We start from the raw sequence: 14,935 nt of genomic DNA, 5'->3' as shown, positions 1-14,935 counted from the left end.
TGTGATTGAGAGAGAGAGTGTGTGTGTAGGGGTGTGTGTGCATGTATATGTGTAAATGTGTGTGTTCGCATAGTGGCGTGTGAGTGTGTGTGTCTCAATTCATCCTTCCTCATCTGTAAACTACTGATTTCATCACGACAGTTTTGTCAGCAGCCGCAGATAATAATCACACATGATGGAGAAATGTGTATTTAATCCTATAGCTTTTATTCAATTCATTACATATCAATACCTTACAAGCATTGCAGAACTCTTACAGAGATTGTACAGCATCTAACTTTATATTCTCAATTTTATTCTTAGATGTCAGTCCCACAGCCGAGGACATTTTGATTTTCAGCTGTTTGTCAAAGCCAGAAACCAGAGAATTAAGACTCTAATGTGTGATGTCGTCTAGTAGAGTTTTTCTATGGACTGATACTGGGCCGACTGATGCCATCCACACACACACACACACACACACACACACAGACACACACACACACACACCCTCCCACTCATTACCACACTATCACATTATTTCACTTCCCCTGGTACTATTTTAAATATTTTTTTTTCCCCCTTGTTATTTTATGGATCTTATTTACATACTTCTGCTTTCCACTAACTTTTATCTGTTGTCATTTCTGTTATCCAATCAGAACATGTCTTAGCTTGTCATCTGCATTTCTTTATTTTGGTTGTTTTTAGGTGAGAGATTTCTAGAAGCTCCTTTGGTTTTTTTTTCTCTCTCCTACACAATGGAGCCATTAGTTTCACTTCTTTGTGTTCTTATCACTCTGCAAATTGAACGAAACTAACTGAAATGTCTCTGGTCTTGTTGTGGCTCATTTGGGCTACTTGGGTGATTATTCCTTTAAAGGTAATCAGATCCTCCAGCAGCCAAGCTTGGCTCTAAACAGAGTTGATAAAAAAAAAAAGATTATGAATACATTCTACTGACATTTACAAAACTTTTTGTTGATTAATATTTTTCCATGCATGGAAAACATCATTTCAAATTCTGTGATTGTAACACAAGTTGAACTATCTGAGGCCATAGCAAGCAACGGATTTTAATGCAAGTATTTGAATTTTAAGGCAAGTACTCAGGTTTCTCCAACTGACTGTATCATAGTCAGACTGAAACAGTCATAAACATAAACATTACATAAAAACATATCAGTGGCAAATCCTTCCTTATTCACATAATAAAAAGCACAGACATTTGATGAAATTATATTCAGAAGAGGTACAATATAATGAAAGAACCAATTGAAAACAACACAACAAAAATCTGAGTGTGTGTGTGTGAGAGAGAGAGAGAGAGAGAGAGAGAGAGAGAGAGAGAGAGAGAGAGAGAGAGAGAGAGAGAGAGAGAGAGAGAGAGAGAGAGAGGCTTTTGTTTTGTCTATGTGTGCATGTGTGTATCTACGTGTCTGCTGTGTTTTCATGTACGCGACATTGTGTGAGTCTTATTGAGGTCCGGTGGATCCGGTGGATCCGGTGGATCAGATGGATCCCTTCAGCTCTTTCTCACACACCCAGTGGAAGTTTACTCGACAGAGGGAGTAGTACCAGCTCTCCAAGCCCCCGTCCTCGGCCGGGTCAGAGTACACACAGTTGAAATAGAACGGAGGGGTCAGCTCCTCACTTTTCCAGAAACTACAAAACACGACACGACACACTGTTTGTTACGGAAGCCCATTGAGGACATGTATTCATACATTTTATTTACGCAGTTTTCCCACGATAACAAGTTTATTTCTTTGTTTTCTTGAGTTATTTACATCATTATCTCGAGATAACACATTTTGTTTATACGATACGATAAGATAATAAGAAAATTATCTTGAGATCTCAGGATAACCAAAATTCTCGAGATAATGACATAACTATCTTGAGAAAACAAAGAAAATTAATTTATCACAGGAAAACGGCATAAATAAAATGTATGAATATATGTCCTCAATGGGCTTCCGTACTTTTTACATATTAGCCATCCAGCTGACGTTTCTATCCACAGTGAATTAGAGTGAGTGCAACAGTAGAATAAGCTTCAATTCCAAGATCACCGACATTACAAGCAACTAGTGAGGAGATCAGGGGTCAAAGGTCACAGCGCTCTGACAGTAGATTGAGCAAATATTCCTGTGTCCTTATAGAATGATCATGTAGTGTTAGGGGAAAAAATCTGAACCAGGGGGAAAAGGCAGTACTGTATATGCAGAGGTAACTCTTTATATGTATAGCATTTGATTGTTTTTAATATTTTGGTAATGTGTTTTTTTATGCCTGCCATGAAAATTGCCGAGGGAATAAATACAGCTCACTGAATTGAACTGAACAGAGTTGAATTGAAGAGTTAAATTCCATAATGCTATCTGTACACATTTTGGGGGGGAAAAAATCACTGAATGGAAATGAATGGAACTGAGCAACTGACTGAACCAAACCAAATGAAAACTCAATTGAACTGCTAATTAATACAAGTCAAGTTTGTATAAACCAATCAACCTTGAGTTTCTGCCACGCTCTGACTGACTGAGATCCTGAATTGCTGTGCTTTTCCAGTTAACAGGTAAGATGATGTATCTATATCTATATCTATCTATTCATATATATACTGTATATATACATATATATACCGGTATATATATATACAGTATATATATATTGTTGCCTGGGGTCTAAGGCCTGAGGCACTTCCCTGTAGGCAAAGAGGAGACAGGGTAACCACTTGTCTTTACCTGTATCTGACACATTACATTTTTTATTATATTATTATTATATGCTTTAGCCTGCTGAGCTAATAGGATGCCACATCATACATGCAGAGCTATCTGATCATTGCTGTACAGTATACTGCTGTTAATCAGGAGTATCATTTTGTTCATGATTGCAGCTCTGGATTACAGCCTGGGAAATGTTCAAAACGTCTTACCTAACAGTCAGGGCGCTTCCATCCACCCAAGTCCATTTCCTCTGTCCATACTGATCATTCAAGCCGATCCACGCTTCACCATCAGCACCCAGTGTTAATAGCCAGTAATTGAGCACTATCTGTGGGGGAGATTTGTACATTTCATTTGATTTTGATATGCTTTATTGATTATGTTTAGTGAGATCGTCCCCCAGCCGGAGGGTGAATAAAGTGTATCACACACACACACACACACACACACACATACACACACACACAGAGACACACCTGTTCTGCTTCACTGTTTATGATGACCAGGTGAGCTCTTTTTGTCTCACAGTCTTGCCTGGCCTCCTCCCAGGTCTTTCTGTCAGAAGAGAGCAGGTAACAGCTGGACAGGTACGGCTTCCATCCTGAGGGACAGATTTGGGCGGTTTGTTCTGTTCAGGGGACGGGACGGGACGGGACGGGACGGGACGGGACGGGACGGGACGGGACGGGACGGGACGGGATGAGGCAAGACAACACAAGAAAAGACAGGACATATCAGAATAGAACAGAAAGAAGCAGGGGATAAAGCAACAAAAGTGTAAGAATTAAATATTTAAAAATTTTATGAATGGCAAGAAAACGTCTTCACATGTAAAATGTGCATGTCTTCTTGCTTATATGAGTCAGAAAAGAATATTCCAGATGGTACATTCGTCAACATATGCTGAATATGAAATAAACTGTATATTCCTCAGACAATCAGCATCGACGTGCCCTTGAGCAAAGCATTTAACTCCCATCTTGTGCAGTAGCAGCAGACTGTGGTTGTGAATGTGCGGAACTGTGAATGTGAAGCAGTTCGATCCTGCCTGCACCGCAAACTAGGGATGGGTCATGATTTTCAAATTTTCGAATAGTCATTAAATTATAAAAAATCGAATAGTTTATGCGACTATCGTCTTGTCTTAAAAAGTATATTTTCCCTTCTTTTACCGCCGCCTCTATCGGGGCTAATCGGACTAGTGTTACAGGTCTAGCCTGTCTCTTTAAGAGCATGGCATTGTAGGGGATTCTGGGAAGTGAAGTGTTGTGTAGCGGTTCAAACATGGGTTTAGAGAAATTGTGTTAAACTGTATGTGTTACGGCAATAAAACAACAGCCACAAGGAAAAGGTTTCAAGCTTCATTACTGCATGAAGAAAAGCTGATATTCTGTCTACTATTCACTGGGCCATCTCGACTACGGTCGGGAAGTAGCTGGCTTAGCTAGCTAGCTCGATGCTAACGTCCGCCTATATAGCTTGCTAGTAGTAAATAGCTATGGCTTGATTAGCCCCGAACCGGTCCTTCTCTCGTTTTAACGTGGCGGGGTGCGATCTTCGAATAATGGTCGAATAGTTCCCAGTGAATATCGAATAGTATTTGTGCTTGAAATGCCCATCCCTACTGCAAACCTGCCCCGGATAAATAAAGGTTTAAACAGAAGAAATCACTCACCCAGTTCAGAAAGCTTTGTTTGCAGCTGGTTTCTTTCCTCCTGAAGTGTCTTCATCTCATCTCCTAGACGACTGACCCGGTTCTCTAACATGTTCTTATCTCTGGTCAAAGCCTTTAAGCGCTGTTTCAGTATGTTATCGCCTTTGCCGGCTCTCAAGCACTCATTGCAACTGATCTGTAACTGTTCTGTCTCTTTGGTCAGGATGCTGTTTTCAGACTGTATCTGGTTGCACTTTGTCTGTAACTTGTCAAAACTGGTCTGTAACCGGCTCCTCTGCCTTATGAACTGGTCTCTCTCTTGAACCGTCAGGGTGATATTGCCGGGCAACTCTTCACAAGACCCATCTGTGAAGGGAAAAAAGATAGAGGTTCCTCTTTGTGTCTCCGTGCTTTCAGAGAGAAACTTAGCTTTGAAGCATTGAGAGAAATTCTTTTTTTTCCCCAGCACTAGCTTCTTTTTCTCAACAGAAAGGAGGCACTGTTGTTACAACTTGGAAGTGTTCACAAGTTGAACTCATTGGAACGGCCACATCCAAGATAGTGACCTTGTCATCCTAAGGTATTTTACGATCAACTGATATTATTTTCTTCTTCTGAAAGCCGTCGAGGAGCAAAGGAAACTGACATCGGTGGATTTGCTGCCATGTTCGCCATCGTGACGTCAAGTGGGAGCTATCGGAGCCTACAAAACATCCTGCATGTCCCGCTTGTTTTTACTGTGAATCCAATATGATTTGAACGCGGCAGCATGGGTCTATCATTCAGAATGCCACTCACTAAAGGATAAAAATACGAACTTTTTAAAACTTTGCAAATGGGTTTTCATTAGTTTCACAGAGGCTTGGTTATCTGTTGTCAGCAGTTTTACTCAACTGGTGTATTTGCCTTTTGCTGTGTGGTGCGGACAGTGCAGGACAGGCTGATACTCACAGGCTTGTAGCCGAAGGGAAATGTTGAGAGTGGACTGTAAGATGCACAGCAGGCCAAAGCTCAGTAAAACCAGTCTGTAGACCTTTGAGCCTGCTGGAGGAAAACACACACACACACACACACACACACACACACACACACACACACACACACACACACACACAGTCAGTTTTCTACATAAGATATAGAGGATACTGATGGAATATATCGTCAATGAATCTACATCTCTCAAACAACTCTCTCGCTCATTCCCCATTCTTGGTCTCCTTCTGCATGCATGTAGATGCTAACACACACACACACACACACACACCCACACACTCCCAATCAGTACCACACTTCCCCAATGATTTCATTTTCTGCAGTAGGGCAAATTTATTTTTTATTTTGCTTACATTGTCCACTATATTGTGTTCTGCTGTCATCAAGGTGTGTCTGTTGGCATCTTGATTTTTTGTTGTTTAGTTTCTTTCGTAATGTTTGTGATGTTGACTAGGCCCTAGGCGTTTTGCAGAAGAGATGAATTCCCCAAAACAATGACAAAGAGGAAGTGGCTGTATTTGAAGAAATCTGTGAGAATAACACAATATGAAAGCCGAGGTAGCACTGATGACATCAGAGTGAGCTGAAATCCTTCCATTGGATTACTTTCACTTTGTTTTGCTGAACCTTTCCTTTAACTTTTACAGTGAATGTTTGAATAGTATGATTTTTTGTCTATTCTTGTTACTGTTTAATGTATGCCTTTGGGAAAAAAAATATATGAGAGGAATATATGTATGGACTGGTCTGTTGAATGAAAATTAGGAAATTGCAGTGGTTAATATTTCCATTAAGTTTGCTTGTTTGTGCCATAGAGAACATACATCACAACAGCAGAATAAGACTGGCTGCACTTGTTATTCACGCCGGGGCGCACGGGCCTGACGTAGGCGGAGTTAGCCGGTAAAATCAAGTGCAAAAAGCACCCGGCGGCGGTGCGTCACGCGCACCATCCTTATTTCAGCAGCTAGCTGCACAGTTGGCATAAGGATAGGAACGCAGTAAAAGCTAAATCACAACTTGCAGGAGAAAACGTGAATCCTCAGTCTGCTTGTGTTTTGTCTGGTTCTCTTTCCAGCTCCGTTCAGTATCTCCGGGTGGAATTACAAATGGACCCATTTAATTCCTAGATCACCGACACTACAAGCAACCAACAGTAAAAATGTCAAGGGTCAGAGGTCACAGCACCCTGACAATATTACTATGAACTGAGAGTGTAAGAGAAAAGAGCTACGGAAAGAAACAGGGAAACTAAGCTAACTAAAGCTCAGAAGGCATTAAAAAATATTGATCGATCAATATTCTGACCTGAATCACATCTCTCTCTCCCCTCCACTCTGTTCCTCTCTCCATCAGCCTGTGAATTGATATAGTCCATCTCCATCTCCTGCATGACGACCCTGTTGATCCAGCAGTTAAGAAGTACAGTATGATGGCCGATGAAATGTGTGTATCATCCCAGTTCCCGTTAGCAACCGCCTCTCTGACGTACGCGTGTGCGCTTGAGAGAGAGACAGGCTTGTGTGCATGCATATGTGTAAATGTGAGTGTGTCTCAATTAATCTTTCTCCATCTTTCCCTTCTGATTTCATCATGACAGTTTTGTCACCAACTGCTGATTTACTTTTTTTGTTTTTATTTTGGGGCAAACCCCAGATGGCAACACAAATGGAAGTATTAAAAAACACTACCAATGCGGTCCTTGGTGGACACAATAGACTTAAAGGGAAACTTCACCGATTTTCAACCAGCTTTGTATCATTACAATGTGGGTAGTATATGCAAATGAACAATGTTTAACTTCCCTCCATGTTGCCTGCACCCAGAGCTCCCCGCTCATTTGCCGGCAAAAGTCCGCCGGGTGACGCAAAACGCGCCATCCGGTGGACTTTGGAGATCGGCCTTAGACTACAAACTATGTTTCCGCATTTTCTGTAGTGTTGCCTTCAAGGACGGTAAAATGTGGGTCTCCCAAAACACTCCCGTCCCATGCTACACTAGCGATAGGGAAAAGCAGACACTAAAATATCATACTACTAAATACTACTATCACTTTACCTGTAACTTGCGGCTACATCCAGTGGCACCGTTCAGCACTCGGTAAGTTGATCCACATAACGTAACTGACTCCAGCACGCTGGTTTGTTTTATGATCCTTTGAAAACGGGTGCGATTTATCCAGACTCGATGAGGAAAAACGTTTTGTAAATGAAAAATAAGCCTCAGTAAAGAGTTATAATGCTGCTTTGTCTCTGCTAACTTTGTCTGTGGTGCTACATTGGCCGTGAACACACCGTCAGAGTCAGTGATGCGCGCAATGCATTCTGGTTGTTGTAGGATTCCCCCTTAAGAGTGATATGGGGAATCTACAGCCGTTTTCTCAGTTTTCTCTGGTCATAGGGCTCCAATTTCAAAAATAATTGCACATTTCTACTACATGGGTGACCTTGTTTTAATAAATCATCATATTCACAGCAGTGAAATAGGCCTTTAAACACCTTTCTCCTACAGTAAACAACTTTCAATCGCCAATTGCTCAATTGATCCAACGTATATCCAGTTCATGAAAGCTTTTCCATTTGCTGTTCTAAACACCAGATGTCTGGTATCTTTTTACTGGGAAAAATCCCCTGCCACACATGAAGTGATGCATTTAATATTTCGAGTTTGCTTGGAATAAATAGAAGAACTGGGTAGTTAACATGAGCAGCAACAACCACCATGGCTGAACTACAGAAACGCAAACTTCATCAACAGAAAATCCAAGGAAATACACGGCACAGCACTGGCCACAGTGTTTGATTGACAGGTGATCTCTGGGACGTTGGGATGTAAAAAAACCCAACAAAAAAAACCCATAATACAGCTTTACTCTCTTTTCAAACAGACATAAACACAGGCTAGTAAAGGAAATGAAAAGACTACCCAAGACCCCAGATTGCTTAGAGGTTCTATGAAAGTAACTGCTTGACTCATACGGCACTGATCAGTGAATGAGGATGCACCATGCAAGGTGCAAAGTAAATGCAAGGTTATTATGCAACACCTTTTTAGAGCAAAACTCAGCACTGGAAAGGCGGTCTCTGAGCTCTAACTTTATTTTGAACTCTTAGGAAGATCAAAAGAAGGTGCCGGGTGTGCTGTTGGTCAGAGGAAACATGACTCTATAGCTGAACACAGAGCAACTTAACCTCCACCCACACATCAGTACACATACACTGAATGCAGAATGCGGTGGGCGTACCTGCTACAGTACAGTTCAGTAACCGAGAGTGATGATGCTTTCAACTCGTCTCAGCCACATTTATCCTCTGCTGTTGTCCACGTGAGTCTTCAATCTTTCAAACCTTTCTTTGTGTAAGTACAAGTGTGTTGGAGGATGACTTGGCTTACTGGACCTAAACTGCTCTTGGTGCTGGCTTTTTGTCAGTGCGTGTCGTCTGCCCAGGACACAGGTTAGTAAACCCACTTTTGATATGTGGCTTATTCACATGCGGAACGGTACTGTTGTTAATGGTATGTTAATGTAACATGTGCCATTTAGTGGGGGATTTTATCCAAAGTGCCTTATAGCACCATGAGTACGTACATTATTAGCATGGGTAGCCAGAGTGGAAAACAAACTTTTAAACCTGGCAGTGTTAGTACCCTGCTCTACCAACTGAGCAATAAAGACATTATTATTACTGTTACAATCTGTGGCAAAACGTGAAGAACTGGTCCTCAAAATCCTAGATTATCCAAACATATTATTAACCAAACAAATACATTAGTGTTTGATTTTGATAATTTCAAAACACATTTAGCATTGTTTTTTTTTATGTTTTTTGTTTGGTTCACTTGTAAAATGATTAAAATGCTTTAAATGAAAAAAAAATACAATAAAAATAAGTCTTTTAAGGATGTCACAATTAAATCAGAGACGTACTTCCAGTTTGGTCCCTCTTATGTAAATATGGCATGGCAGGATAGGCAAAATACATTCAACATTAGCGATAATAACAGATTAAATGTTGCCCTTAATAAAGTTTTTAATGGGTACAATAGGAACCTTGTCTGTCCTGAATAACTACACACCCATGTCCAACCTGCCATTTTATATCCAAGGTTTTAGAAAAAGTAGTTTCAAATGAATTATCATATTTGACTGACAATAACATCTTTGAGATGTTTCAATCTGGTTTAAGATAATTTCACAGTACAGAAACCACACTTAAAGTGTATATAAAGAAAGTTTATTATTATTGTTATTGATTTAATTTTTAGTGTTTCTTAATTGTAAGACTATGTACCAACAAGTTCAAAGTGCTCAAAATATTAAATCTTGAGTTCAAAAGTCAGTATAACATCAGTTCTGATCAGTGCTGAGAGGTGGTATAGACGGACATGGCTCTGGGATGCAATAATAAGTAACTTAGTAAGAGTGTTGTATAATTCAACTTTTGATTTTTGATTGTCTTTTACATCATTTCCTGTGTCCTCCAGAAATCGTAGAGGTCCTTTACCCGTCGAGAACCATCCATGCTGCCAAGGGCACGTCAGTCAATCTAACCTGTCGGGCAAAGTACAACTTCAAACTATGCGGCCATGTGCAGGTTGCATGGTGTGCGATCCAGACCAAGACCGACCTGACAGATCACACCTGGTACACTACTACGGTTAATGAGACGGTCTTGAAGGACGGCATCATGAGACTCAGACAGGTCATGACAGAGATTATCCACCTGACGATGGAGGACAATGGCGCGTTTCAGTGCAACGCTAAATGCGAGCGTGGAGAGATGGCACAGGGACATTTCATCAGGATCCACGTCACAGGTATTGTGGTGATCAAGGGAGGAAGTAAAACCTAAAGACCCAATTACATCTAGAACGATAAACTATAAACTATACCATACGATAACTATAAACTATAACGGTACATTGATGTTCAAGCATTCACACTACAGCAATATCGTTTTATTAATGAGTGTGAAACAAAGCCATTACTGCAGTGAGCTACCAAAGTCTCCCACCCCTTTCTTAGAACTTTAATTTGATTGATTGAAAATGTTTGTTGTTGTCTCTGCCTTCAAAATTAGCTCTGAGACTGAACCAAAAATATAGTTATAGTTATTGTTTATGATGTTTTTATAGTTATTGTTTTAGGAACGCAGACATTCTAGTTTTGAATGTTTTTTTTTTATATAGTTATCTTTATAGATAGGTGTGAATGGGCCTGAACTGCATTGCTGGCCAATCGTAAAATGCACTGGCATCAATCCTGTGCAAGCATATGGAGGAAATGTTGAGTTAACATAAGATTAAATGGTCAAATGTATCCATGATAGTTAATGATAGATAGTTACTTAGCATGCCATTATTGTTGTCTGTGTTGCTCTGTTGTCTATATGCTCTTGTTATCTGTATTGCTCTTGTTGTCTGTAGTGCTTTTGTTGTCTCTACTGCTCTGTCTGTACTGCTCTTGGTGTCTGTACTGCATTGTATCTCTGTCTACTGCCCATCTAACATTAGCCAAAAGCTGTTGTTGTCTAGCTAGTTCGTTCGCTAACCAGCTGGATATCTAATAGAAAGAAACATCATGAATTTCATAGTCTGACTTTAAAACGCTCAACATCATCTACAAAAACATGCAATATCACATTGAACTCTCTGTCCTCTCATCCATTTTGCACTGCATTGCATAACAATGTCTGTTAAGTAACTCAGTAACTTTCACGCTGGACACATTTTACATTAGCTACTTTTTAATCTTACTTAAGTATACTTGAAGGGTTTCATTCCAAAATGCTATGTATCCACTTTGGAAAGAATATTGCCATCCGAAATTCATCAGGCAAAATATGAAAAACATAAATGACTGTCCTCAAAAAAAAAAAAAATGTCTTAAGATAACTCCTTCTAACCCTAATGTGCTTCACTTTGTGCCAGCAGTCAATATGGAGAGTGGGTGTCTTTTTTTTTTTTTTAAATAGTGGATATCTCATTTTGTAAAGAAACTAATTTTTACACCAGTAACAGTATTACTCAAGTACAATTTCAGCAATTTCTCCCTTTTCTGCAACTATACTGTCAGAAAAAAAGGTTCAGATTTGTACCTTCGGTCACTGGGGCTGTAGCTTTTTTCTGAGTGTGCATTTGTATTGCAGGCAATGGTTTCTTTTAAATGTTATACTGTAGAATTAGCACCACATTTTGTTTTATTGTAAGATAAAACTTTAGTGTTTCATAATCACCTATAGTTACCAAACCATTCTTTGTAGATTTTCCTAAACAGTTCCTCTTGGGGATGGCCCCAGTGCCGTAACAGTTTGGTAAAAAGTGAACTGCTCAAAGACTAAATCTGCATCTCTATCTGTTGTGCAGGTTTTCTTTCATTTTATTTCCTTTTATTTGCCATTTACACGTTTTGTTGTTGTTCTACTGTTCTCCTGCATGTTGAGTTTTGATGTCATTTACTTTACTTTCTGTTATGTTGTCATGTGTTTTGCCATCTTGATTTTTTTTAGATGTTTGGTGAGATTTTTTTATAAGCCACCTGGGCTTTCTATATTGCTTCTTTCAGTGTTTTATCATTTCTATGTGCAAAGTAAGTTAGGTTTTAAGCGTTTCTTTTAGGAGACACAACAGTCCTAACAAACATCTTCTATCCAACCAATATTCCTGATTAGAGGGTGACACTGGTTGACGCTGGTTGGTAATGACTGGTTTTGATCAAGTCTGGGAGGGAAATTGGGTGTCTAGTTTAGTGCTATTAGTTACTTCACTGTATTTGATGAGAGGGAAAGCAGTGGCAGTTTCATACTCTACATGTATACTGATGCCTTGTTCTCTGCTGTCTTCTTCTCTTGCAGATTGATCGTCTGCCTGCAACAGTTCGGTTCACAGACGGTTTCAGTCAAGTTGCTATGGATTTCTAACATCATTTCTTCATCTGTCATTTTTTTCAGTTTTTGATGGTTCATCTAATTTGTTAGAACTGTTTTAGCGGCCTATACGCTCAGCCAGTTCTCTGTCCACATGCTTAGCAACAGCTAACTAGACAAGTTAGATAACCAAGTTAGTTAGCTTTAGTGTCACTAACATCTGGGTTTGTGACAATGGCACCGCCCTTTTCTTTAACATCATATCACCAGTACATCTGATTTTGTTTTTTGGTGCAAACTGCAGACAAAGCTTGTAGGACTGAGTGAGACTAACCCGTAATTGTGGCATCTGCTGCATACTAATACTTTCATTTTTGGGGAACAAATATAAGTCCTGGAACCTCAGCATCTTTTGATAATCCATAATGAAGGCAGGGTGATTTTGATTAGTTGGACAAGCAGCCAGCTGGCTACTGTCTGACTACAGGGCGCCTCATTTACTATGCATACTGTTGACAAATCAGAACGTTCATTGAAATCTGGGTATATTTGACATCATTTACATCAGGAAGTAGATTGGTTTACTAAAACGGTTTTATTAACAACCAGAGGCAGATTATTTTGGGAAACCTAGACCTGAGCACATCTGCAAGGTGAAGGCAGGAAACCAGACCACATGTCAACATGGAGTGAACTTCTTCAACCACGACTGAATGGAACAAAACATCTTTGAACACACTGATTTGTCTAAATGGTGACAACATATGCAGTTGCTGATCATTCTTTCACCGAAGAAGAAAACACGATTACTGCTTTTGTCAAGAATCATTTTTAAGTGGAATAACTAATAAAATATCAACAGTTAAAAATTGAATGTAGTGCAACTTGTTTGTTTGTTGCTCTTTCAGTTGTCTGATCTCATGCAATTTCCTCTCGCCGCTCTTCTCACTCGCATCTTGTGTCTTGAGGGCTGTAAAGCCCAGCTACAGGGCAGGAAACCACATCTGTTGCACAAACAGCAGCAGAATGATGTGGTGATTTATACAAGGGGTATTTTAAACCAAGCAATCTGATCATAGCCAAAACACATTTCACCATGCTGATAATTTCCACAAAGCACAGCAGTCCTTAGTTTAACAAAGATGGAACTGGTTGCTGTGTTAACTCTTGCGTTAACTGGGGAGCTGTTTTTTATTCTTCAAAGAAAACTTTTCAGTCAGCACACATACGCACTATTTTTGCGATTTTATATTTGTCCATTTATTTTTATGTGGTTATTTGTTTTGTTGTTTGTTTTATGTGGAACCGAGGAAGAGTAGCTGTTGCAATTGTAACAGCTAATGGGGATCCAAATAAAATTCAAACATACATTGGTAAAATGAAAACACATTCTTTACTGTGATTAAATGAGATATAGTTGTATCACTTGTAATATTATGCATTTTTATATGGATAGTACACTCTGTTCTTGCTTTCCTTTGTCCTGGAAAGTGGAGTGTCTTTTGTCCTACTTACTACAATGATGTAATCAGTGCTTGAATGCATGCATGATCACTATATATGGTTATGTGTGGTTTTGAGTGGTTCTATAGGTGGACACGCAGTTAAAAGTCCAAACTGGTGGGTTGGTTTTGAGCCAAGTAAGTTTGGCTATGGGCCAAGATTTATAGTTTTGTTTACTTTAACCTATATAAGTGGATCCTAAACTCCGTTCTTTGTCACTTCTTTGTTGCTTGTCTGGGACACTGAACTGAACCATGCATGTCTGAATAAAGAATCCACAGAAGACTCTTGAACCTTGCTTATTCATTTTGACCCACAACGGGTGAACTAAAACTTTGCATTTACACACTGTCACACCCATCATCCCAGTAAAGAGTGAACTTGTGGGAGGTGTTGCTATTTCATCTCAGCCTTCTAACTTCCCTGTTTGTTCCTCGTCATGGAGGAGGGCCATGCAAGCCGAACCACAGGGCAGGAAACGGCATCAGCTGCACTAACAATAGCAGAATGTTTAAGTGTATGTTGTCAGAGCTTGTGGTCAAGGGCTGAGTGTCTGGTGCACAATGGCATTGATTAACGGGGAATACCAGAGTTTAAGAACTGCTATGTGTTATTACTGTGATGTAGGATAGGGGTTTTCAAACTTTTTTGTGTCAAAGATGCGAGTTCAGGCGCATTTGATAAAGATTTTGTTCCGATCTGACAAGAGTTTTGCAGTACGTGGGGAGATAACAGTGGAAAGAGTGAAACCTATGATTGGATTAGTGATTCTTACACATTTTCTCATTGTGCTAACTTAGTAACACTTAGTAACTTCTAGTGAATTCATTCAATAACAGTGAAATTAAACAAATCCTTGTTTTGGCTGGAGACACCCTGAAACCCAGTTTGAGAAGCAGTGGACTAAGACTGTCCGGTTGATATTTGTGAACATGAACAACTCTCGCCACAAGCCCGGACACAGAGAATGAAGACTCAAACCTGTCATGTCATCAGGTGTACAGTGTGGAGCTGCTTCACAGACAATGAATGGGAGACTGATGCTGTGGACTGAGCGGTTTATAACCCGTTCTGCAGTGTTTCCTTCATTAGTTCAGTTCATTTGTCCAGGTGAGAACAACGACCTTTGAACTCTGGTGGCACCAAATAACGGGACAGAGTCTCAGTCCTCTAACAAGAGAACTGCGGTTCATTATGAGTGAGAA

The 14,935-nt window shown here is 39.9% G+C and overlaps 3 protein-coding genes across 3 annotated transcripts in view; 1 reads left to right on the top strand and 2 right to left on the bottom strand.

Annotated features, from left to right (window-relative positions):
* Window positions 1–14,935, bottom strand: part of mettl6 (methyltransferase 6, methylcytidine) — a 30,990-nt gene that overhangs the window by 1,695 nt on the left and 14,360 nt on the right. The gene's annotated exons all lie outside the window — the stretch shown is intronic.
* On the bottom strand, window positions 1,366–4,496 carry LOC139913068 (C-type lectin domain family 17, member A-like). The gene is made up of 4 exons (XM_071901002.2): window positions 4,390–4,496; window positions 3,191–3,342; window positions 2,924–3,042; window positions 1,366–1,644 (listed from the first exon to the last, which is right to left on the bottom strand). Exons 1-4 carry the CDS (start codon window positions 4,478–4,480, stop codon window positions 1,491–1,493), a joined length of 516 nt encoding a protein of 171 aa, XP_071757103.2. The 5' UTR covers window positions 4,481–4,496; the 3' UTR covers window positions 1,366–1,490.
* Window positions 8,688–13,101, top strand: LOC139913070 (uncharacterized). Its single transcript, XM_071901004.2, has 3 exons — window positions 8,688–8,816; window positions 9,847–10,179; window positions 12,216–13,101. Exons 1-3 carry the CDS (start codon window positions 8,741–8,743, stop codon window positions 12,218–12,220), a joined length of 414 nt encoding a protein of 137 aa, XP_071757105.1. The 5' UTR covers window positions 8,688–8,740; the 3' UTR covers window positions 12,221–13,101.

The sequence above is a fragment of the Centroberyx gerrardi genome, chromosome 12, assembly GCF_048128805.1.
Source record: "Centroberyx gerrardi isolate f3 chromosome 12, fCenGer3.hap1.cur.20231027, whole genome shotgun sequence".
Taxonomy (NCBI): Eukaryota; Metazoa; Chordata; class Actinopteri; order Beryciformes; family Berycidae; genus Centroberyx; species Centroberyx gerrardi.
This window is presented reverse-complemented; position numbering and strand designations above follow the sequence as displayed.

Bases quoted from the DNA above. Each gene is read 5' to 3' on its own strand.
- LOC139913068 (XM_071901002.2), bottom strand. From the start codon at position 4,480: ATGTTAGAGAACCGGGTCAGTCGTCTAGGAGATGAGATGAAGACACTT. The intron at 3,343-4,389 runs GTGAGTGATTTC...TCCCCTGAACAG, and splicing joins AACAAAGCTTTCTGAACTGG to AACAAACCGCCCAAATCTGT. The intron at 3,043-3,190 runs GTGTGTCTCTGT...TCTCCCCCACAG, and splicing joins TAAACAGTGAAGCAGAACAG to ATAGTGCTCAATTACTGGCT.
- LOC139913070 (XM_071901004.2), top strand. From the start codon at position 8,741: ATGACTTGGCTTACTGGACCTAAACTGCTCTTGGTGCTGGCTTTTTGT. The intron at 8,817-9,846 runs GTTAGTAAACCC...TGTGTCCTCCAG, and splicing joins GTCGTCTGCCCAGGACACAG to AAATCGTAGAGGTCCTTTAC.